The 25,025-nt window shown below is 44.5% G+C and overlaps 1 protein-coding gene across 1 annotated transcript in view; it reads right to left on the bottom strand.

Annotated features, from left to right (window-relative positions):
* The window catches only part of LOC121279425 (tubulin delta chain-like), an 86,998-nt gene that overhangs the window by 13,670 nt on the left and 48,303 nt on the right, over positions 1–25,025 (bottom strand). Inside the window, exons 5-7 of the mRNA XM_041190667.1 lie at positions 21,291–21,432; positions 20,315–20,500; positions 1,787–1,882 (exon numbers count right to left, since the gene is read on the bottom strand). Coding sequence (XP_041046601.1) covers positions 1,787–1,882; positions 20,315–20,500; positions 21,291–21,432 — 424 coding nt within the window. The remainder of the gene's footprint in view (positions 1–1,786; positions 1,883–20,314; positions 20,501–21,290; positions 21,433–25,025) is intronic.

The following is a 25,025-nucleotide window of genomic DNA, read 5'->3' as shown; positions in this document are numbered from 1 at the left end:
GAAAGACAACACCTCTGAAAATGCAACACTCCCTCAATCTAGATTATATATTCAACTTTCTGGGGTGAGGCTTGAACCCATAACCTGCTGACTTAGCAATGAGAGTGCTACTATTGAGCCAAAGTTGACACTTTGGGGGCTTTTGACTTGGAAATTCTTGAGCTCTGTGTTTCCATACTCAGCGTACAATGGGCCAACGATGTAATAAAATGGAATGTGCACAATCCATTTAATAGCCTTGCTATTTAGGATATACACTGCTTGACAAATGTAGGTCCACACTTCCAATGATGCAGATCAGGCATGCAAAGTTACAATAAAAACAAAAATGCTGGAAAAACTCAGCAGGTCTGGCAGCATCTGTGGAGAGAGAAACAGAGTTAACGTTTTGAATCCACATGAGTCTTCTTCAAAGAGTTCCAAAGACTCAACACCTAGAAAAAATTCTCCCATTTCTGTCCTAAATGGGCACCCCTTTATTTTTAAGTAGGTGGCCTCTTGTACTAGATTTTCCCACAAGAGGAAACATCCTCTTCACATCAACCCTGTCAAGACCCCTCAGAATCTTCTTCAGAAGAAGAGTCATACAGACTTGAAACGTTAACTGTGTTTCTCTCTCCACAGATGTTGCCAGGCCTGCTGAGTTTTTCCAGCAATTTTTGTTTTTATTTCAGATTTCCAGCATACGCAGTGCTTTGCTTTCATCACGGAAGTAATTAAGAAGGCTAATGGAATGCTATCCTTTATTACAAGAGGAATTGAACATAAAAGTAAGGATGTTATGCTTCAAATATGCAGGGGATTGGTGAGACCGCACCTCGAATACGGTTTGCAGTTTTGGTCTCCTTATTTAAGGAAGGATGTAAAGGAAGCGGTTCAGAGGAGGTTTACTAGATTGGTACCTGGAATGAGTGGGTTGTCTTATGAGGAAAGCTTGGACAGACTGGGCATGTTTCCACTGGAATTTAGAAGAGTGAGGGATGATTTGGTTGAAGTATACAAGGTCCTGAACAGCCTTCACAAGGTGGACATGGAAAGGATGTTTCCTCTTGTGGGTGAGACCAGAACAAGGGGGCACAGTTTTGAAATTAGGGGTCACCATCTTAGGATAGAGATGAGGAGAGTTTTGCGACTTTGGAACTGCCTCAGAAGGTGGTGGAGGCAGGGTCATTGAATATTTTTAACACAAGAAGATCAGCCATGATCTTATTGAATGGTAGAGCAGGCTTGAGGGGCCGGATGGTCTACACCTGCTCCTATTTTTTATATTTCTGATCATAATCAAGAAATGACCAATAGCTCAATGGAGTGACCACTGATTCTGTGGAAATATTTCCATCTCTGAAATAGTGTTGGTTTTGGGGTTGACTCCAGAAAGCCTAACGGCTGCACTTTTGTTCACCTGCCCCTCACAGCATTATAAAGGGCAAATGTGAGGTCGGGGGAGGAGGGGGGTGCTCAGCTGCCTTGCTCTTCTACTATTGCCTAGAATGTGACTCAAGAATCTCATGTGGTTTGCTCGAGCGAGCTTCATTCTTTATCTAACCATGCTGTACCCGCCCTGGGAGTATTTGATGGGACAGTGTTGAGGGAGCTTTAGACAGTATCTAATACACTAGACATTCCATGGAAGAACTGGATGCTGATACTGAGCTCAAAATTCACACCAGTTCCTAGTCTGACACCGATTCTAAACTCCCCACAGCCCAGTTCAAACTTTCACTGGGGCTTCCTCCAGCTAACCACTTTCACAATTAGACTCACTGCAGTCAGGTCTGCCTCCTACCTCTTGTTCATCTGGCTTGTGTATAGGAATTTGGTTGTAGGCACTGGACAGACAGATCTCAACAGCTCCCAGGGCTCCAGACCAATGCTGACACCACTTCAAACAAAAAACACACAAACAGAACATTTAGACAATAAAATAAATCAACTTATGATGCAAAGATCACACTGTGATGCCTCTGCAAATGGAATTGAAGTGCTGCTTTGGGCTGCATTTGAGTGCTTCAGTTGGAGTTTGGTGAGTGAGGGAGTTTTAAGGGTTAATTAAATTTAAGGCTTCATTTCTATCTATAGTCTAGTCTTTCTTTGATTAAGCAATTAGCAAAAGTTGCTCTTTGGATTGGGAGGAGGTGAGTTTTAGTCCAGCTTTAAAACAGGGCTCATCCAGGCTCTGCTTGCAGCTAGTTAATTAGTTAATTGGCTTAAACAGGTTTTCAGAAGCTAGATTCAGACAGCATAAAAGCAAGCCATCTACAATGCTGCTTATGTCTGCACTGACAAACTGTAGGTTTGTCAAACATGATTTCCCTTTCATAAATCCATGCTGACTTTGTCTAATCCCATTGATATTTTCTAAATGTCCTGTTATCACATCCTTTATAATAGACTCCAGCATCTTCTCTACCACTGATGTTAGGCTTACTGGTCTGTAATTCCCTGTTTTCTCTCTCCCTCCTTTCTTAAATAGTGGGGTTACATTTGCCACCCTCCAATCTGCTGGGACTGTTCCAGGATCTACAGAATTTTAGAAGATGACAACCAAAGCATCCACTATTTCCATGGCCACATCCTTTAGTACCCTGGGATGTAGATTATCAGGCCCTGTGCTGCTTTGGGCTGCATTTGAGTGCTTCAGTTGGAGTTTGGTGAGTGCGAGAGTTCACTGAAGAGGGAAGGAGGTAATCCTTTCATTTTCTACCTTTCCTCAGAAGGAAGAGCAGAGGCATTCTTAAGTAAGACTTTGTGAATATTTCTACTGGCCTTAATATTCTCTAATCTAGAGGAAGTAAAAGTAAAGGGAGTAATATAGGGGTAAGTCTTGGCCGGGCAGTTCGATCACGTGGAATACTCCTCCTGCGCGATGTCAGAAGTCAGGCACATTTCCAATGTCCATGGTGACCACATGCACAGGAATTGTCTTCAGCTTCACCTACTTGAAATCCATGTTTCTGACGTGAAGCAGTGGCTGGAGTCGCTGTGGAGCATCTGCAGGGCTGAGATCTTCTTGGATAGCATGTACAGTGAGGTGATCACATCGTAGGTAAAGAGTGCACAGGCAGAAAGGGAATGGGTGAACCCCAGATAGAGTAAAGGCACTAGGCAGGTAATGCAGGAGTCCCCTGGATCCATCTCGCTCGCTAACAGATTTTCAGTTTTGGATACTGCTGGGGGAGATGGTTTCTCAGGGAAATGCAGCAAGAGTCAGGTCCATGGCACCGCACGTGGCTCAACTGTGTGGGGAGGGGGGAGAAAAAAAAGAGTGGAAGAACAATAGTGATAGGGGATTCTATCATAAGGGAAACAGATAGCTGTTTCTGCGGCCCAGGATGACACGAGGATGGTTTGTTGCCTCCCTGGTGCCAGGGTTAAAGATGTCACTGAGCGGTTGCAGGACATTCTGAAGGGGGTGGGTGAACAGCCAGAGGTTGTGGTCCATATCAGTACCAATGACATAGATAAAAAAGGGATGAGGTCCTGCAAGCTGAATATAAGGAGCTAGGAAATAAATTAATAGGCAGGAACTCAAAGGTAGTAATTTCAGGATTATTCCCAGTGCCACGTGCTAGTGAGATCGCGAATACGAGAATAGGCCAGATGTACTGAAAAGATGGTGTAGGGGGGAGAGATTTAGATTCCTGAGGCATTGGGATTGATTCTGGGGAAGATGGGACCTGTACAAGCTGGACAGGTTGCACCCCAGCAGGACCAGGACCAATATCCTCACAGGGGTATTTGCTAGTACTGTGGGGGAGGGTTTAAAATAGATTGACAGGGGGTGGGGACCTGAGTGGGGAGACGCAAGAGAGGGAAACAAAGATAAGAATGAAAGACAGAAAAGTAGAAAGCAAAAGTGGAAGGCAGAGGATTAAGGAGCTAGGAGCTAATAGGGCCATTGTACAAAAAAAAATGTGTAAAAAGACAAGTCTAAAGGCACTGTATCTGAATGCATAGAGCATTTGCAATAAGGTAGATGAATTAACAGCGCAAATAGATGTAAATAGGTACGGTATGACTGCAATTATGGAGATATGGCTGCAGGGTGACCAAGCCTGGGAACTGAATATCCAAGGGTATTCGATGTTTCGGGAGGTCAGGCAAAAAGGAAAAGCAGGTGGCGTTACGTTGTTAGTTAAGGATGAAATCAGTGCATTAGTGAGAGAGGATAATGGCTTAGAAAATCTAGATGTAGAATCAGTCTGGGTAGAGCTAAGAAGCAACAAGGAGCAGAAAACATTAGTGGGAGTTGTATATAGGCCAAACAGTAGTGGTAAGGTAAGGGGCAGGGGGAAACTAACCAGGAAATTAGAGATGCATATAACAAGGGTGCTACAGTAATCATGGATAACTTTAATCTACATTTAGACTGGGCAAACCAAATTAATTCTGTGGCGAATGAATTCCTGGAGTGTGTAGGAGATGGTTTTTTAGACCAGTACATCAAGGAACCAACTAGGGAACAGGCTATCCTAGATTTGATTTTGTGCAACGAGAAAGGGTTAATTAATAATCTTGTTGTGCGTGGTCCTTCAGGGAACAGCGACCATAACATGACAGAATTCTTCACTAGGATGGAAAGTGAAGTAGTTGAATCCAAAACTAGGGTCCTAAATCTAAACAAAGGAAACTACAAAGGTCTGAGGCGTGAGTTAGCTAAGATAGATTGGGGAACTTCATTGATGGTGGATAGGCAATGGCTAATATTTAAGGCATGAACGTATCCATTGCAACAGTTATATATTCCTTTCTGGCGCAAAAACACAACAGGAAAAGCAGTCCAACCATGCCTAAAAAAATAAATTAAAGGTAGTATTAGATCTAAAGAGGAGTCATATAAAGTTGCTAGAAAAAGTAGCAAGCCTGAGGATTGGGAGCAGTTTAGAATTCGGCAAAGGAGGACCAAGAGATTGATTAAGAGGGGAAAAATAGAGTATGAGAGTAAACTTGCAAGGAACATAAGTGGACTGTAAAAGCTTCTATAAGTATGTAAAGACAAATGTAGGTCCTTTACAGTCTGAAACAGGAGAATTTATAATAGAGAACAAGGATAAGGCAGAGCAATTAAACAGCTACTTTATCACAGAATCACAGTGCAGAAGAGGCCCTTCGGCCCATCGAGTCTGCACTGAGGAGGAAGACACAAATAACTTCCCAGGAATACTAGAGAACCAAAGGTCAAGTGAGGAGGAGGAATTGCAGGAAATTAGTATTGCTAAAAAAATGGTGCTGGAAAAATTAATGGGACTGAAAGCCGATAAATCCTCGGGGCCTGATAATCTGCATCCCAGGGTACTAAAGGAGGTGGCCATGGAAATAGTGGATGCATTAGTTGTCATCTTCCAAAATTTTGTAGATTCTGGAACGGTCCCAGCAGATCAGAGGGTGGCAAATGTAACCCCATTATTTAAAAAAGGAGGGAGAGAAAAGACGGAATTACAGACCAGTTAGCCTAACATTAGTGGTTGAGAACATGCTAAAGTCCATTATAAAGGATTGATAACAAAACATAGAAAATATCAATGAGATTAGACAAGGTCGACATGGATTTATGAAAGGGAAATCATGTTTGACAGACCTAGAGGAGTTTTTTGAGGACGTAACTAGCAAAATAGATAGACAGTCGACGTGGTGTATTTAGATTTTCAGAAAGCTTTTGATAAAGTCCCATATAAGAGGTTAGTGTGCAAAATTAAAGCACATGGGATTGGGGGTAATATATTGGCATGGATTGAGAATTGGTTAGCAGACAGGAAACAGAGAGTGGAAATAAATAAGTCTTTTTTGAAATGGCAGGCGGTGACTAGCGGGGTATCGCAGGGATAAGTGCTTGGGCTCAGCTATTCACAATATATATCAATGATTTGGTTGAGGGAACCAAATATAATGTTTCCAAGTTTGCTGATGACACAAAACTAGATGGGAATGTGAGTGGCGAGGAAGATGTTAAAAGGCTTCAAGACGATTTAGACAAGTTGAGTGAGTGGGCAAATATATGGCAGATGCAATATAATGTGGATAAGTATGAAGTTACTCACTTTGGTAGGAAAAACAGGATTGCAGAGTATTATTTAAATGGTGATAGATTGAGAAATGTTGATGTAAAAAGGGTGTCCTTGTACACCAATCACTGAAAGTAAGCATGCAGGTGCAGCAAGTAGTTAAGAAGGCAAATAATATGTTGGCCTTCATTGTGAGAGGACTTGCGTGCAGGAGCAAGGATGTCTTACTGCAGCTGTACAGGACCTTGATGAGACCACACCTGGAGTATTGTGTGCAGTTTTGGGTCTCCTTACCTAAGAAAGGGTACACTTGCCATACAGGGAGTGCAGCGAAGGTCCACCTGACTAATTTCTGGGATGGCAGGATTGTCGTATGAGAAGAGATTGGGCCGACTAGCCCTGTATTCACTGGAGTTTAGGAGAATGAAAGGGGATCTCATTGAAATGTATAAAATTCAGACAGGGCTGAACAGATTGGATGCAGGGATGATGTTTCCTCTGGCTGGGGATCTAGAACAAGGGGTCACAATCTCAGGATACAGGGTAAGCCATTTAGGATTGAGATAGGGAGAAGCTTCTTCACTCAGAGGGTGGTGAACCTGTGGAATTCTCTACCACAGAGGGCTGTGGAGGCCAAGTCACTGAATATATTTAAGAACGAAAGGCAACAAGAGGTATGGGGAGAGAGCGGGAGTATGGAATTGAGATAGAGGATCAGCCATGATCATATTGAATAGCGGAGCAGGCTCGAAGGGCCAAATGACCTACTCCTGCTTCTATATTTCTATGAAAGCCCAAACTATGAACATCGTCAAGCTGTTTTAACATTATGGACATCATGGCCAAGTCTATCACAGTCATCATCTGAAGTCCATGTACACACTTTCCAGCAGAGGTGACTAGGTGGGTTCAGGGAAGAGGTCCTTCAGTCCAATTTTTTTCCCTGGTTCCCAATCAAGGTTACTGAGGCCAACTCCTAAACTCCTACCGCTCTCTTCCTGAGATGAGAAATTAAGAGAAATGCAAAATTCAGCCATTTTCTGATGGTTATCCAGTGACCCAATGTCCAACTGGTATTGTGAGAGGTTGTAGTCAAATGAATTGAAATGTCTTTTTCACCAGAATCCATCTAGCAACCCCTGCTGAGAAATTGTACAAAAGGAGGATGATAGGATTTGGACATCCTCCACAGTCAGATAGTAGACAGTGTTTTCACTGAAGAATAGATTAGATAGATTGTTGAAGGAACAGGAATAAAAAGATATGGGAACGGGGCAGCCACGTGGATAAGGACTAGGGCTGTGTGGACAAAAAACTAGTTGGACCAAATAGTCTGTTTCCTTTTTATAAATTTGATGTGATCCTGATGCCTGACTAGATTCATGCCACTCAGGAAGGTTTGGCTCACTGGAGTCCTCTAGTTCCTCCTCCTCTCCTGAAGACCTGAAGCTTTTGCTGTAGTTCAATCCCACAGATACTTTTGCAAACTTCCCAATTGGTCAACAGTCACTCTGAGAACATGGGCAATGAATGTTTGCAGGCTGTTTTGCCATGTGTGGTGTGTAGACGGAAGTGAAGCCTGGTACTGTCCTTAACCAATTTGTAGAGAGCATAATGACAGATCATAAGGAGTGTGGGAATTCAGTGACCGGGTGGGGGGTGGGAGGAGGGGCCATCAGTAACTCTTGTATAAACTTGAGGCTGTAAGTATTTAAAACTAGGAACCTATAGCCAATATTTTATTAAATTAATAATTTAGATTCGTTAAATTAATTTGTAAAAAAAGAGGAAATGTTCATTAATTTTTTAATATAATTCATTCATGGGATATGGGCATCAGAGGGCATTTAAGAGTCAACCACATTGCTGGTGTTCTGGAGTCATATGTAGGCCAGACCAGGTGAAGACAGCAGATTTCCTTCCCTAAAGGGGAACCTGGTGGGTTTTTACAGCAATCAACAATGGTTTCATGGTCATCATTAGACTTCAATTCCAGATTTTTTATTGAATTCAAATTCCACCATCTGCCGTGGCAGGATTCGAACGCAGGTTCCCAGAGCATTACCCTGGGTCTCTGGATTACTAGTCCAGCAACAATACCACTACACCATCACTTCCCCATTACATTAAGTTTTAAAGAATTAAATATATAAAAAAGGTTACATAGAGATGGCAGTGCAGGAGGTGTGCTGCATTGGAAGCATATGGGAGTTTGTGGAAAGTAACATGATCCCAGACAACCACAACTGCAATAAGTGTCTCTAACTCAAGGAACTTTTGCTCAGATGTGTTGAGCTGGAGTCTGAGGTTCAGACCTAGTGACGCATCAGAGAGGGTGAAGATTTACCTGGGCATCCTGACCTAGGAGGCAGTCACACCCATTAGGTTTAGATCTGTTCAGTGATCGGGTACATATGGATGTGACTGTGACTCAAACAGATGAGTGCGTAAGTGCAGTGGAGAAGAAGCTGCAGCCTTTACCATTGTCCAAAAACAAGGTATTTGCTACTGCCGTGGATGAGAACGAAGACTGCAGAGAAGATAGGCAAATTGACCATAACATTGTGGTACAAGAGGCCATCAAAATGAGGCACTAAAAAAGAATGTCCTAGTGGTAGGGGATAGTATTCTCAGCCAGATAGGGGTCCTGAAGATCATATGAGTTAGGAACAGGATTAGGCCATTCAATAAGATTATGGATGATCTGTTTGTGGATTTAAGTGCACTCTCCTGCCTGCCTATAATCCTTGACTCCCTTGTAAATCAAAAATCTGTCTCGAATACGTTCAACCACCCAGCCTCCACAGCCCTCTGGGAAAGATGAAACCTATTTAACTCTATTTGTGCTATTAATTTATCTATCTTGCTACTGATACTTCATGTGTTCCAGAATAGCGTGTTAATTTTAACCTTTTCTATAGTTCCCTAATATGTCCTTAGTCACTAATACCCTTTACTGTTATTACACTGTCACCATCTGATTGATTTTACCCAAATCACTACTTTGCTCCATAGCCTTGACTTTTCTCTTCAGACTTATATATTTAGTCTACCTGAACCTACTTCCCCATTATTTGTTTCAAACCCTATACACTGCCAGGTGCTCATTGAACGCAGGCCTCTCCTGCTACCCATTAAATCTGAGCGTTGGTGGGATGAGGCCTTTAATTGGTCCATTTAAAGGCCTCTGTTGGGCCCACCTGATGCTTTCCCTGCCATTTGTAAAATCACAGCAGGGTTAGGGGAGGGCAGGCTGGTGATGGCATGTCGCCCTCTTTTACAGGTCCAGCCGCCTGCTTTCCTGCCAGCTGGTGGTCCCATGTTTGTAAATTTAAACAAAATCAATCCTGGAGGTTTAAGGAGCATGTTGGTTGAGGTAGATTGGGAAATTTGATTAGATAGCACAGTAGGTAAACATATTTTTGTTCATTTGTGGTATGTAGGCGTTGCTGGCTGGGCCAGCATTTATTGCCCATCCCTAACTGCCCCTGAGAAGGTGGTGGCGAGCTGCCTTCTTGAACAGCTGCTGTCCCTGTGGTGTAGATACACCCACAGTGCTGTTAGGGAGGGAGTTCCAGAAATTTGACACAGCGACAGTGAAGGAACTGTAGTAAAGATGCGGGGAAGGTGGTGGCATAGTGCTATTGTCACTGGACTGGTAGTCCAGTTACCCAGGGTAATGCTCTGGGGACCTGGCTTCAAATCCCACCATGGCAGATGGTGGAATTTGAATTCAATAAATGGAACCATTGTTTAAAAACCCACCTGATTTACTAATGCCCTTTAGGGAAGGAAATTTGCTGTCCTTAACTGGTCTGGCCTACATGTGACTGCAGATCCACAGCAATGTGGCTGACTCTTAAAAACGTCCTCTGAACAAGGGCAGTTAGGGAGGGGCAATAAAGGCTGGCTTAGACAACAAGTATAAAAAAAATATATATTTCCATATTTTAGGGTATGGAGTAAACTTGCAGGAGAACCGTGTCTGCTGCCTTGTCCTTCTAGGTAATAGTGGTCGTGGTTTTGGAAGGTGCTGCCAGCAGTGCATCTTGGTACACACTGCTGTTCATTGGTTAATGTTTCTGGAAGGGGTGAAAATCAAGTGGGTTGCTTTGTGCTGGATGGTATCAAGCTTTTTGAGTGCTCTTGGAGATGCACTCATCCAGGTAAGTGAAGAATATTCCATCACGCTCCTGACTTGTGCCTTGTAGATAGCGGACAGGCTTTGGGGAGTCAGAAAGTAAGATATTTGCCTCAGGATTCCTAGCCTCTGACCTGCACTTGTAACCTCAGTATTTATATGGCTAGTCCAGTTAAGTTTCTGGTCAATGGTAACCCCCCCAGGATGTTGATAATGTGAGAATCAGCGATGGTAATGCTATTGAACGTCAAAGGGTGATAGTTAAATTCTCTCTTGTTGAAGATGGCCATTGCCTGGCACTTGTGTGGCGTGAATGTTACTTGCCACTTGTCAGCCCAAGCCTGGATATTGTCCAGGTTTTGCTGCATTTGGACATGGATTGCTTCAGTATACAAGGAGTCACAAATGGTGCTGAACATTGTGCAATCATCAGCAAACATCCCTACTTCTGACCTTATGATGGAAGCAACTGAAGATGGTTGGGCCTAGGACACTACCCTGAGGAATTCCTGCAGTGATGTCCTGGAACTGAAATGACTGACCTCCAACAACCACAACCACCTTCCTTTGTGCTATGTATGACTCAATCCAGTGGAGAATTTTCCCCCTGATTTCTATTGGCTCCAGTATTGTTCGGACTCCTTGATGCCACACTTGGTCAAATGCTGCCTTGATGTCAAGGGCAGTCACTCTCACTTCACCTCTGGAGTTCAGCTCTTTTGTCCATGTTTGAACCAAGGCTGTAACGAGGTCAAGATCTGAGTGACCCTGGCAGGACCCACACTGAGTGTCAGTGAGCAGGTTATTGCTTAGTAAGTGCCACTTGATAGCACGGTTGGTGACACCTTCCATTACTTTACTGATGATGGAGAGTGCACTAATGGGGAGGTAACTGGCCGGGCTGGATTTGGCCTGCTTTTTGTGTACAGGACATACCTGAGCAATTTTCCACATTGCCAGGTAGATGCCAGTGTTGTAGCTGTATTGGAACGGCTTGGCTAGGGGCGCGGCAAATACTGGAGCACAAGTCTTCAGTACCATTGCCGGAATATTGTCAGGCCCCATAACCTTTGCATTACCCAGTGCATTCAGCATGATATCACATGGAGTGAATCAAATTAGCTGAGGACTGGTGTCTGTGATGCTGTGGACCTCCGCAGGAGGCCGAGATGGGTCATCCACTTAGCACATCTGGCTGAAGATTGTTGCGAGAAACCAACAGAAGTATTTTTTAAAAAGGACTTGCATTTATATATTTGTGCTATTTTCCCAATCATCAGTCATCCCAAAGAGCTTTTGAAGTGTTGTCACTGTTGTAAAGCTGAAAAAGTGGTACCAATTTGCACACAGCAAGCTCCTACAAACAGTAATGTAATAATACCCAAATAATCTCCTTTTCAAGTAATGTTGATCGAAGGATAAATATTGGCCGGGTCACTGGGGATAATTCCACTGCTCTTCTTAAAAATAGATTTTTTGGGCACTGAAGAAATAATGTGAAAAGGGGATAGGGTAAGAAAGGGGAGTTGATGCATAAGATCAGCCATTATGTTATTGAAGGCAGTGTAACAGACTTGATGGCCTGCTCCTGCTCTTATTTCTTCCATTCTTACATGTATTTCTGTCATACATCACCAGACATTAGCCGAGAAGCAGTGAAGCCATTTGTGACAAGCAAGTAAGAAACCAGCTACCTCAGCACAGGCTGGAGACCAATCTGAGGACTTTCTGGCCTGTGTCTCAATTCCAGGTTCAATCCTTTAACCAATGAGTCATTAAAAAATCTACAACTCAATTTTCAAAAGATGTTTGTCAACACATCGTCACCTGGGAGACTAGGCCATGGATCTGTGGGGAATAAAATTCCTTCTGATGCTAATTCTTCCATTAATATTATGCCCGCTCTGAAAATATTAACCGGAAGACAAAATTCAACATTTCCTGCAGGCAGTCCTTATTCAAAGGCCAACCATAGGGAAAGCGCCTACACCTCTAGAGCTGGACTGGTATAATTCTATCAATCATCCTCACATAAAACTTTCTAGGGGAACAGTTAGTAAACTAAAAGCCAATTTACAGTGATTTTAGTTCTCAAGAGATTATTCCTAATGCTGAGTGGATTAAAACAGGGACCCTCCCACACCCCCACCCCTACTCAAAAACCCCACCCAATGGCATTGCTACCAGGCAAAATACATCAGCCATCCAACTCTGAGTACCAGATTAAAAGTATGATTTACTCATTACCATTCAGTGCAATAATTCCCAAACCGGGGATGGGGGCTGAGTGAAGATTACCTGGGGGCAAGAAGGCATGTGGATTTTGTCACTCAGAACTGGGAGATTCCAGGTATATGGTACCAAAGCGTCATTGACCAATGTGTTCACTCCACATCAGCTCCTGGCTCCAATTTGCTATGTAACTGGTGTGACATATTTTGTTTTGTGAATGGGAAGGAAATCTGCTGTCCTTACCTGGTCTGGCCTACATGTGACTCCAGACCCACGGCAATGTGGTTGACTTTTAACGGCCCTCTGAAATGGCCTAGTAAGCCTCTCGGTTGCATCAAGCCACTACAAACTCTCAAAAATGGAATGAAACCAGGCATACCACCCGGCATCGACCTAGGCACCCGAAACAGCAACAGCAAACTCAGCCCTGTTGACCCTGCAAAGTCCTCCTTACTAACATCTGGGGTCTAGTGCCAAAATTGGGAGAGCTGTCTCACAGACCAGTCGAGCAACAGCCTGACATAGTCATCCTCACAGAATCATATCTTACAGATAATGTTTCAAACATCACCATCACCATCCCTGGGTATATCTTGTCCCACGGGCAGGACAAACCCAGCAGAGGTGGTGGCACAGCGGTATACAGTCGGGAGGGAGTTGCCCTATGATTCCTCAACATCGACTCCGAACCCCATGAAGTCTTATGGCAAAATGTTTTGGATTGGGGGAGAGCAGATTTTAGTAAAACAAGGCAGGATCTGGCCAAGTAGACTGGGACAGCTACTTGTGGGGAAATCTACAGAAGAGCAGTGGGGGGAGTTCAGAAAGGAAATGGGGAGGGTACAGGCTCAACATGTTCCCTCTAGGGTGATAGGAACGAATAACAAGCCCAGAGAACCATGGATGACCAGAGATATTCAGGATACGATAAGAAGGAAAAGAGAGGCTTTTAGCAGGTACAAGGGAAGCAAATCAGCACGAGTGGAGCACAGAAAGTGCAGGGTGGAGCTTAAGAAAGCAGTTAGGAGAGCAAAGAGGGGATATGAGATAGCTCTGGCTGGTAAAAGTAGGGAAAATCCCATGACATTCTAAGTATATCAATGGGAAGAGGATAACCAGGGAAAGAGTAGGGCCCATAAGGGACCAAGGGGGCAATCTATGGGTGGAGCCAGAGGACATCAGTAGAGTGTTGAATGAATACTTCACATCCATCTTCACCCAAGAGAATGAGGATGAAGGTATGGAACTCAGGGAGAGAGACTGCGAGGTTCTTGAGCAAACTGATATAGGGAGTGACAAGGTATTGGAGGCATTGGCAGGCTTAAAAGTGGACAAATCTCCAGAGTCTGGAGAACAGCTAATCTGGTTCCACTATTTAAGAAGGGTTGTACAGATAAGCCAGGGAACTACAGACCAGTAAGTCTCACATCAGTGGTAGGGAAACTATTGGAGAAAATCCTGAAGGAGAGAATCTATCTCCACTTGGAGAGGCAAGGTTTGATCAGGAATAGTCAGCATGGCTTTCTCTGAGGGAGGTCATGCCTAGCAAATTTGATTGAATTTTTTGAGGCGGTGACCAGGTGTGTAGATGAGGGTAGTGCAGTTGATGTAGTTTATATGGATTTCAGCAAAGCCTTTGACAAGATCCCACATGGGAGACTTATAAAGAAGGCAAATGCACATGGGATACAGGGTATTTGATAAGGTACATTCAAAATTGTCTCAGTTGTAGGAGACAGAGTGTAACACAGAAGGATGCTTTAGTGACTGGATGCCACGTCCAGTGGCGTACCACAGGAAGATGTGCTGGGTCCCCTATTATTCGTCATTTATATAAAGGACATAGATGACTATGTGGCGCATAGGATTAGTAAGTTTGCAGATGACACAAAGATTGGCCGGGTGGTTAACAGTGAAGTTGAGTGTCTTGGGCTACAGGAAGATATGGACGGGATGGTCAAATGGGCAGATCAGTAGCAGATGGAATTTAACCCTGAAAAGTGTGAGGTGATACACTTTTGAAGGAGTAATTTGATAAGGAAGTATTCAATGAACGGCATGACACCAGGAAGTTCTGAGGAACAAAGGGCCCTTGATGTGTGTGTCCATCGTTCTCTGAAGGCGGAGGGGCATGTTAGTGGGGTGGTGAAAAAGTCATATGGGACACATGCCTTTATCACTCAAGGCCTAGATTACAAAAGTAGGGAGGTCATGTTGGACTTGTATAGAACCTTGGTGAGGCCACAGCTGGAGTACTGTGTGCAGTTCTGGTCGCCACGTTATAGGAAGGATGTGATTGCACTGGAGGGGGTGCAGAGGAGATTCACCAGGATGTTGCCTGGGATGAAACGTTTAAGTTATGAAGAGAGCATGGATTGACTAGGGTTGTTTTCATTGGAGCAGAGAAGACTGAGGGGCGACCTGATTAAGGTGTACAAGATTATGAAGGGCATAGACAAGGTGGATAGGGAGCAGCTGTTTCCCCTAGTTGTAGGGTCAGTCATGAGGGGACATAAGTTCAATGTGAGGGGCAGGAGGTTTGGGGGGGATGTGAGGAAAAACGTTTTTACCCAGAGGGTGGTGACGGTCTGGAATGCGCTGCCTGGGACGGTGGTGGAGGCGGGTTGCTTCATATCCTTTAAAAAGTACCTGGATGAGTACTTGGCATGTCATAACGTTCAAGGCTATGGGCCAAGTGCTGGTAAATGGAATTAGGTAGGTAGGTCATCTGTTTCTCAGGTGTCGGTGCAGACTTGATGGGCCGAAGAGCCTCTTCTGCACTGTGTGATTCTGTGATTCTGTGATCAGGTCAAACATGGGCAAGGAAACCTCCTGATGATTACCACGTATCGCCCTCCCTCAGCAGATGAATCAATGCTCCTCCATGTTGAACACCACTTGGAGGAAGCGCGGAGCGTGGCAAGAGTGCAGAATGTACTCTGAGTGGGGGACTTCAATGTCCATCATGAAGAGTGGCTCGGTAGCACCAGTACAGACCGAGCTGGACAAGTTCTAAAGGACATATCTGCTAGAGTGGGTCTGCGGCAGGTGGTAAGGGAACCAACAAGAGGGAAAAATATACTTGACCTCATTCTCACCAACCTGCCTGCCACAGATGCATCTGTCCATGACAGTATGGGTAGGAGTGACCATTGCACAGTCCTTGTGGAGACAAAGTCCTGTCTTCACATTGAGGATACCCTCCTTCATGTTGTGCGGCACCACCGCCATGTTAAATGGGATAGATTTCAAACAGATCTAGCAGCTCAAAACTGGGCATCCATGAGGCGCTGTGGACCATCAGCAGCAGCAGAACTGTACTTGACCACAATCTGTAACCTCATGGCCCGGCATATCCCCCACTCTACCATTACCATCAAGCCAAGGGATCAACCCTGGTTCAATGAAGAGTGCAGGAGGGCATGCCAGGAGCAGCACCAGGCATACCTAAAAATGAGGTGCCAACCTGGTGAAACTATAACACAGGACTACTTGCGTGTCAAACAGTATAAGCAGCAAGTGATAGACTGAGCTAAGTGATCCCACAACCAACGGATCAGATCTAAGCTCCGCACATCCAGTCGTGAATGGTGGTGGGCAATTAAACAACTCACTGGAGGAGGAGGCTCCACAAATATCCCCATCCTCAATGATGGGGGAGCCCAGCACAGCAGTGCAAAAGATAAGGCTGAAGCATTTGCTGCAATCTTTAGCCAGAAGTGCCAAATGAATGATCCATCATGGCCTCCTCTGGAGGTCCCCAGCATCACAGATGCCGGTCTTCAGCCAATTCAATTCACTCTAATTGATATCAAGAAACAGCTGAAGGCACTGCATACTGCAACGACTATGGGCCCTGACAACATTCCGGGAATAGTACTGAAGACCTGTGCTCCAGAACTTGCCGCGCCCCTAGCCAAACTGTTCCAATACAGCTACAACACTGGCATCTACCTGCTATATGGAATATTGCCCAGGTATGGCATGTACACAAAAAGCAGGACAAATCCAGTCCAGCCAACTACCACCCCATCAGTCTACTCTCAAAGTAAAGTAATGGAAGGAATCAGCAAAGGAATCAGTGCTATCAAGCGGCACTTGCTTGGCAATAACCTGCTCACTAATGCCCAGTTTGGGTTCCACCACGGTCACTCAGCTTCTGACCTCATTACAGCCTTGGTTCAAACATGGACAAAAGAGCTGAACTCCTCAGGTGAGGCAAGAGTGACTACCCTTGACATCAAGGCAGCATTTGACTGAATGTGGCATCAAGTTGCCCTCACAAAATTGGAGTCAATGGGAATCATGGGAAAAACTCTCCACTGGCTGGAGTCAATCATACATAGCACAAAGGAAGGTGGTTGTTTTTGTTGGAGGTCAGTCATCTCAGCTCCAGGACACGACTGCGGGAGTTCCTCAGGATAGTGTCCTAAGCCCAACCATCTTCAGCTGCTTCAGCAATGACCTTCCTTCCATCGTAAGGTCAGAAGTGGGGATGCTCGCTGATGATTACACAATGTTTAGCACCATTCACAACTCCTCAGATACTGAAGCAGTCCATCTTCAAATATTGTCCAGCAAGACCTGGACAATATCCAGGCTTGGGCTGACAAGTGGCAAGTAACATCTGCACCGCACAAGTGCCAGGCAATGACCATCTCCAACAAGAGAGAATCTAACCATCACCCCTTGATGTTCAATGGCACTACCATCACTGAATCCCCCACTAACAACATCCTTGGGGTTACCATTGACCAGAAACTGTACTGGACTAGCCATATAAATACTGTGGCTACAAGAGCAGGTCACAGGCTAGAAATCCTGCAGGGAGTAACTCACTCCTGACACCCCAAAGCCTGTCCACCATCTACAAGACACAAGTTAGGAGTGTGAATGGAATACTCCCCACTTGCTCGGATGAGTGCAGCTCCCACAACATTCAAGGAGCTTGACACCGTCCAGGGCAAAGCAGCCCGCTTCATTAGCACCAAATCCACAAACATTTACTCTGTCCACCATCGACACACAGTAGCAGCAGTGTGTACCATCTACAAGATGCACTGCAGGAATTCACCAAGGCTCCTTATACAGCATCTTCTAAACCCACGACCACTACCATCTAGAAGGACAATGGCAGCAGGTAGCTGGGAACCCCACCACCTGGAAATTCCCCTCCAAGTCACTCGCCATCCTGACTTGGAAATATATCGCCGTTCCTTAACTGTCCCTGTGTCAAAATCCTGGAACTTCCTTCCTAACAGCACTGTGGGTGTACCTACACCACATAGACTGCAGTGGTTCAAGAAGGCAGCTCACAATCACCTTTTCCAGGGCAACTAGGTATGCGCAATAAATGTTGGCCCAGCCAGCGAAGCCCACACCCCATGAATGAATTTAAAAAAGAATGAAAGGAGCATGATTTGAAGAGTAGTGTTAAGGATGTTGATCCTGGAGAAGTCAAAAATATTAAATATTATCTATCCTACTTGGGAAAATTTGCAATGCTATAGGGAAAGTGCAGGGGAGGAGGAAGAATTGGATAACTCTTTTAAAGAGCCTGTACAGGCAAAGGGGCCATTAGGGATTTGAACTCATGTCTCTGGACTAATAATCTTGAGATAGGAGTTTAAATCCCACCACAGCAGCTAGGGAATTTAAAGGCAGTTAGCGGATAAATCTGGAATTAAAAAGAAGTCTCAGTAATGGTGACCATGTAACCTCTAAATTGTTGTAATACCCAGCTAATGTTCTGCAGGGAAGGAAATCTATTGTCCTTTCCTGGTTTGGTCTACTTGTGACTCCAGACCCACAGCAATGTGGTTAACTCTTAACCACCATCTGATATAGCCTAGCAAGCCACTCTGTTAAGAACGATTAGAGATGGGCAATAAATGTTGGCCATGCCCACATCCTGTGAATGAATAACAAAAAGGTCTCCTTCTGTGTTGACTGATTGATTCTATGATTTGGGCTTCTTGTATACAGGCTCGCAACCAGCAGGGTGTGCTGTTTCTCAAAGCTGTGGTTGGGGCGACGGCAAATATGAATCTCTGAAAGAGGATGCAACACAAAAGGTTTGGGAAGATCTAAGGTTAAGGTTCAGAAGCACTATTCATCAGAGGAGCAGTTTTTTTCTCTCTCTCCCTCCCTATGCCTCTCAACACTGACATGCTCAGTAAAGATATCATGTTCCTAACTTTCAAAACACACACCTTACTCAACGTGGACTTTTTGAAATTTACTTTTAACAAGTGGACAACGTGCTGCAAAGGTGGCCTAAGGATCAGGTGACATTTTGAGATTTCTGCATAAAGAGTTAAATTCAGGCCTGAAAAGTTCTTAAAATTTAAATTACTGAGAGTCCAGACCCTCTCTTGAAAAGTCATTCAAAATATGAAACCACTTATGGAATTTACAACCCCCTTATCTGGATATGAACCGGAACTCAAAATCAATAACTCCCAGACTCAATGACTCCAAGCTCAACACTTAAAGAAAGCTGCAGAGAAACAAGTTTATCACAAGCAGGTAAGCACAGCCACCATTCATCCTCCAAATTTTTTTATTCATTTACGGGATGTGGGCTTTGCTGGCTGAGCCAGCATTTATTGCCCATCCCTAGTTGCCCTTGAGAAGGTGGTGGTGAGCTGCCCTCTTGAACCGCTGCAGTCCATGTGGTGTAGGTACACCCAGTGTTGTTAGGGAGGGAGTTCCAGGATTTTGACCCAACAGCTGTGAAGGAATGGTGATATATTTCCAAGTCAGGGTGGTGTGTGGCTTGGAGGAGAACTTCCAGGTGGTGGTGTTCCTATGCACCTGCTGCCCTTGTCCTTCTAGATGATAGCGGGCATGGGCTTGGAAGGTGCTAAGGAGCCTTGGTGAGTACCTGCCATGAATCTTGTAGATGGTGCACACTGCTGTTACTTTGTGTCGATGGTGGAGGGAATGAATGTTTGTGGATGTGATGCCAATGAAGCGGGTTGCTTTGTCCTGGATGGTGTCAAGTTTCCGAGTGTTGTTGGAGCTGCACTCATCCAGGCAAGTGGAGAGTATGCCATCACATTCCTGACCTGTGCCTTCCTGGTATCCATTGCGTAGCAATGGTTTCTAACTTTGAATCGTTTGTGTGGACAACAGAAGTATTGATCATGTGGTCACACGATTGAAATTGACATCTGATAACAAATCTTATTACTCCAAGAACCAGCTAGAAACAAGGCAAAACCAGACACAAGAGCAACCAAGAAGAATAGAACCCTGCCTGAACAGCCAGTCAATCCAGGCAGTGAGAGAGAGATAGGATAACTTGTCTTCACCTGCAAAGATTCATTCCTATAGGAACTTGGCTACGACTTTGTCTGGAAACTCAGGCTTCCAACTTCCAATCATCCGTATAGGCTCGCAACCTGTGCATCTTAAAGGACTGAAATATTTTAACGTGATTTACTTCGTGTATTTCTGCTAATAACCTAAACTCATGTTTTAGCTCTAGACTGTGTGTGTGTGTGTGTGTGTGTGTGTGTGTGTGTCATGTGTGTGTGTGTGTGTCAAGTGTGTGTGTCATGTGTGTGTGTGTCATGTGTGTGTGTGTCGTGTGTGTGTCATGTGTGTGTGTGTGTCATGTGTGTGTGTGTGTCATGTGTGTGTATGTTTAACTTACCCAAAAACTTGCTTCGTGTTCAACACAAAATTACAACACTCAATATATTTAAAACACAGAAATTTTTTCTTCTCCGCCGATGCTGCCAGACCTGCTGAGTTTTTCCAGGTAATTCTGTTTTTGTTTTATATTTAAAACACTGCCTGATAACACATATCTTGTTACGGACAATCGAAAGGCGAGGAAAAAAGGGGAAAAGTTCTCCCACTACCTCTCTTCCATCCGTAAAAACGCCAATCATTCTTTGGCACTACCTTTGTCAGGTGAAGTGAATCATACCTTCGCGTTCGGAGGCTGCTCACTGGGTACATCAGTCCCGCCAGACAGGATGCAATATGTGTGTTCATGTCGTACAAAGAAATTTGCGCCTGTAGAGCTGAGATGTGTTCAGTCTTTTTTCCAAACAAGGCATGCATGCTGCGCAACATGTCATCATTGTGAAACAGGAGTACCCCATCAGCGTACCTGCAAAGATATCAAACACAAAAGACAATGATGCCAAATAGTGCAGCCAAACCGGATTTCAACCTCGACTCCTCTGCTGAACAGGAGGTTACGACGATTTATGTGTCACTCATCCTAGAGGGAATGTGACCCCTGTCTATTGTCATAGAGTCATAGAAGTCTACAGCACAGAAAAAGGCCCTTCAGCCCATCGAGTCTGGGCCGGTCAAACAAGTACCTAACTATTCTAATCCCATTTTCCAGCCTATGCATGCTCATCATATGGCATATTTACTGATTAGGTGTAAGCCTCGGCTCAGTTAGCAGCTTTGACACCTCTGAAACTCTGCTACTCTTCTGCAAATAGTGTTATGGGATCTTTTACATCCACCTGAAAGCATTGATGGGGGCCTCAGTTTAACATCTCATCTGAAATGTAACACTTCTGACTGCACACCACTCCTTTGGTGTCATAGTGGAGTGTCAGCCACAATTGTTTGAATCAGAGAGGAGGGTGCCACACACTGAGCCAAACTGGCAGGTATAACAGAACAAATATCAGATATTTCACTCAGAGTCTTTCTCTCTCTGAAGTTGGTTCTGAGATATACTTGTGGCAAGAGCAGAGGAAGCCTCACTTTGTATCTAATCTGTGATTCATCTGACCACAGGAGGTGCTTCTCGTCAGGAGTGCTCAATGCTGCCACCTAGCTGCCTGAAATGAAAAGTGTTCCAATCAGTTTGATGAGCCCAAAATTCAGACAACAAAAAATGTTGTTTAAAATATAAAGCAGCCGGGATGTGGTCTTACCTTTGAAACCAGGAAAGGCAAAGCAGGGAGTTGAAGTGTTGCAGTGGGCTTTCCCCTGCTTGATGTGGAGCGACTGTCACAGACAGAATGTAGCCCATTGGAAAGTCCTTTCGGATTGATTCACATAATCGTGCACCCAATCCTAGAAAAATAAAAATATTCACCAGATTATCGCTTTGGAAAGCTATAAGGCCCAAGAGGAACAGATCTCCTGATGGACGAGTTACCACCTCTCACCTTCTCTTTGGTTTCATTGGTAGCTCTCTCACCTCTGTGAGTCAGAAAGTCTAGGGCTCAAGTCCTAACCCAGAGACTACAGTACACATTCTAGTCTGACACTCCCAGTCCAGTACTGACGGAATGCTGCACTCTCAGAGGTACCATCTTTTGAATGACATGTTAAACTGGAGCCCTATCGGCCCTTTCAGGAGACGTAATATCTTAAAGGAGAGCGAAGGACTTCTGCTCAGTATGCTGGCCAACATTCATCTCTCAACAAGCACATAAAACAGACGCCCGGATTTTCATGCCTCTGTCCGTGTCTGAACAGAAGCTGAAAGGCTTTAAAAACTGGCAGGCGGGACCCAATGCCAGGCTTCCTGCCCCATTCCCATTTCCAGCAATTTTTGCCAGCACAAGATAAGGGCAAGTCCACATGCAGCAATCCCACCATTGCCAGCTCTATCACAGGGATGGGCATTACAAACACCCCTGTTCCTTTCATGGAGTCAGCCCGGCTTTTGCAGGAGTCATGGCTCATGGCTGCTCAGAGGAGTCATGAAGCAAGGGGCGGGTAACCCTATTCTGGAGCCGGGAAGCGAAAAAAAAAACAAGTGTATCTAATTCGGAAGGATCTTTTACTCCGGATAAAGTGAAGTGCAATGAAACGAATTGAAACATTGGCGGGAACTTTAAATGCACTCCCGTCCCCACCACCTGATGGATGGTCAGTCGGCTAAATTGTTAAAAATAGAACCCCAGCCCCAGCCTGCTGTGAAAATGCTTACCCACGGTTTAACAGTGGTAGGGTGGGAGATAGTAGAATAACCTGCCCTTGAGTCAGTTGGTAATTAAAATCTGTTAATGAGGTTTCACTATGACACAAAGAGAGGTAAGAATGTAAGTTGTGAAGAGGACACAAGGAGTCTGCAAAGAGATATAGATAGGGTAAGTGAGTTGGCAAAAATTTGGCAGATGGGGTATAATGTGAGAAAATGTGAACTTGTCCACTTTGGCAGGAAGAATAGAAAAGCAGCATATTATTTTAATAGAGAGAGATTGCAGAACTCTGAGGTACAGAGGGATCTGGGTATCCTGGAGGGTGGCGGGGTGGGGGCACATAAATCAGGAAAAGTTAGTATGTAGGTGCAACAAGTGATTAGGAAGGCAAATGATATGTTGTTGTTTATATATTGCAAGGGGAATGGAATATAAAAATAGGGATGTTTTGCTACAGTTGGTGAGATGATCTCCACCTCACTGATGAGCTTCAATGGATTTGCATAGTCATGCTGCATTAACAAAAAACAAAGATGAAAGTGTTCCGTTTTTCAGCCACCTGTGGCATGTTTACCTCCACAATCCGAGTGGACTCTATCTTTGCTTTTGATCACAGAAAGGCCCCTGTGGTGTTAAGGCCTCTATCATTTGAAATGTATCAGGTGAGCAGGTGCCACTCACCTGCTTGAAGCCTCAAGACTGACCTCCCAAGCCACAACCAGGATAGGCAGTCAGAAGTATCGTAATCATGGAGGCCAGTGGCCCCAGAGTGTCAGTCGCTCTGTACTCTTCCGGAACTCAGAAAAACTATTCAGCACTTGGCGGCCTCTTCAGGTCCATCGCCTGTGGAATTGATCAGAGTTTGTGCTGCACAGCTCCAAACTTAAATCACAATCTGGCTCCAATTTACGCCATAGGAGCTCAATTCCCATGTCTCATCACCTGAAACAGGCTGCTGCTTTGGTAATTTTTCAAAACAGATCTGGCCATATCACCGTTGCAATGCTACTGACAATATGTCATCCCATGTTAGGCTGTAACGTACAGCGTCCATGGTAGGAAATTAAAGTGGGTAGAGTCCCTGAGGGGGTTGATTGCAGAGGGTCTGAGGGAGAATAAGTGGGTGGATAGTGTCCTTGACAGGTTTGCTTGTACTGGGCCTATGGGAGGAGTTTAACGGGGTGGGTAGAATCCATGACAGGCAGTCATGTAGAATCTAAGAGCGGGGGGATTGGGCCTTTTATCATTCTAACTGCTGATTGATGTTTTTGAATAACACACCACTCACCACCGAGGAGGTGAGGGGGTGATTTCACTTACAACTGTTTTACATGCTTGAGGATTTCTGAGCAGCCAGTTGCAATGTGATAGATCTGCCATAAGCACAAACTTGATCTGAACAGAATGATACATTCCTGTATCCGACATACTTCAACTGCAGCAATTTACATGTACTGAATGTTCCTTTAGCATTTCACAGGGAAGTAGAGAATAGAGAGAAAGAAATGAGGCAGAAAGATGAGAAGGTTACTGGTCTCTGGCAGAAGGATTTCGTCGTGGACAGAGAGGGGATGACTATTGGGGTAAACAAACCACACAAAATAAAATCACTGTCCAAGTGAATCCCGAGCTGTTTATTGCTTCCCATGTGGCCTGGTTGATAAATATCCTGGCCAGCGTGTAGTTGGGCCACGACAGGAAGGTTTCAGGATCGATCCCAAAGTTACCTGATGTCAGTAAGGATAACTGTGCCAAGGAAGGTGAGGGAGATACAAGATCAGCCAATAGGACCCCTCCTGTAGGAAAAGTTAGAAAAAGGAAAGGTAACATGTATAGACAAGATCACAGCCAGTGTGATGGCATCTCTAGTTGAGTAGCCTGCCAACATTAGGCTTGCAGTTGCAGTAATTAAGTGAACTTGTATTTCTTTTTACCTGGGCAAAAGGAAAGGGATATCACACTGCCAGATTTCCACCCATGGGTCCACAGATTTTCACAAGAGAATCACCACTGTGGGTAAAGTCCCAGAGAGCTGTCAGCACTTGTGGAACTGTACCTCAGCATGGGGTCCCATCCAGAGGAAGGGTGAAGAGGTAAACTGCAAAGAGCAAAGCCCCTGTTTGTCTGCAGTGTCTGTTGCAAAGCCTCCCAGGAACAGGAACAGCAAGATAACGGATTGTGTCTCACTCCCATTAGTTTTATTATCTGTGTAAAAGCAGCAGGGGGGAGGTCACTTTCCTTCTCAAGTACTTTATAAACTTTGCTCCGTAACTAAGCATGAACAGCTTTGTGTGGTCTAGGCAGCTTGGAGAGGCAGAGCAATTTTATACTTTGTGTTTGCTGGAGAGACTTATGTCAAAATTCTGGTGTAAAACATTATTGTGTCACTAGCTCAGGTAGATGACAATCGCCTCTTCTCATTCCCCTGGAAGGTGCTCCATCCCTGGTTAACTAAGGAAGTTAAAGATAGTGTCAAATTGAAAGAAAAAGCATCTAACTCCGCAAAGATGAGTGACAGGTCAGAAGATTGGACAGAGTATAAAGAACAGCAAAGACTGACAAAGAATAATGAAGAGGGAGAAATTAGAGTATGAGAGAAAGCTAGCTAGAAATATAAAAACAGGCAATAAGAGTTTCTACTGGTATTTAAAAAGGAAAAGAGTAAGTAAAGTGAGTGTTGATCCTCTAGAGAGTGTGTCTGGGGACTTAATAATGAAAAATAAGGTAATGGCCAAT

This window comes from Carcharodon carcharias, chromosome 6 (genome assembly GCF_017639515.1).
Source record: "Carcharodon carcharias isolate sCarCar2 chromosome 6, sCarCar2.pri, whole genome shotgun sequence".
Classification (NCBI taxonomy): Eukaryota; Metazoa; Chordata; class Chondrichthyes; order Lamniformes; family Lamnidae; genus Carcharodon; species Carcharodon carcharias.
The sequence above is the reverse complement of the archived record's forward strand: the minus strand, read 5'-3'. Positions and strand labels throughout refer to the sequence as shown.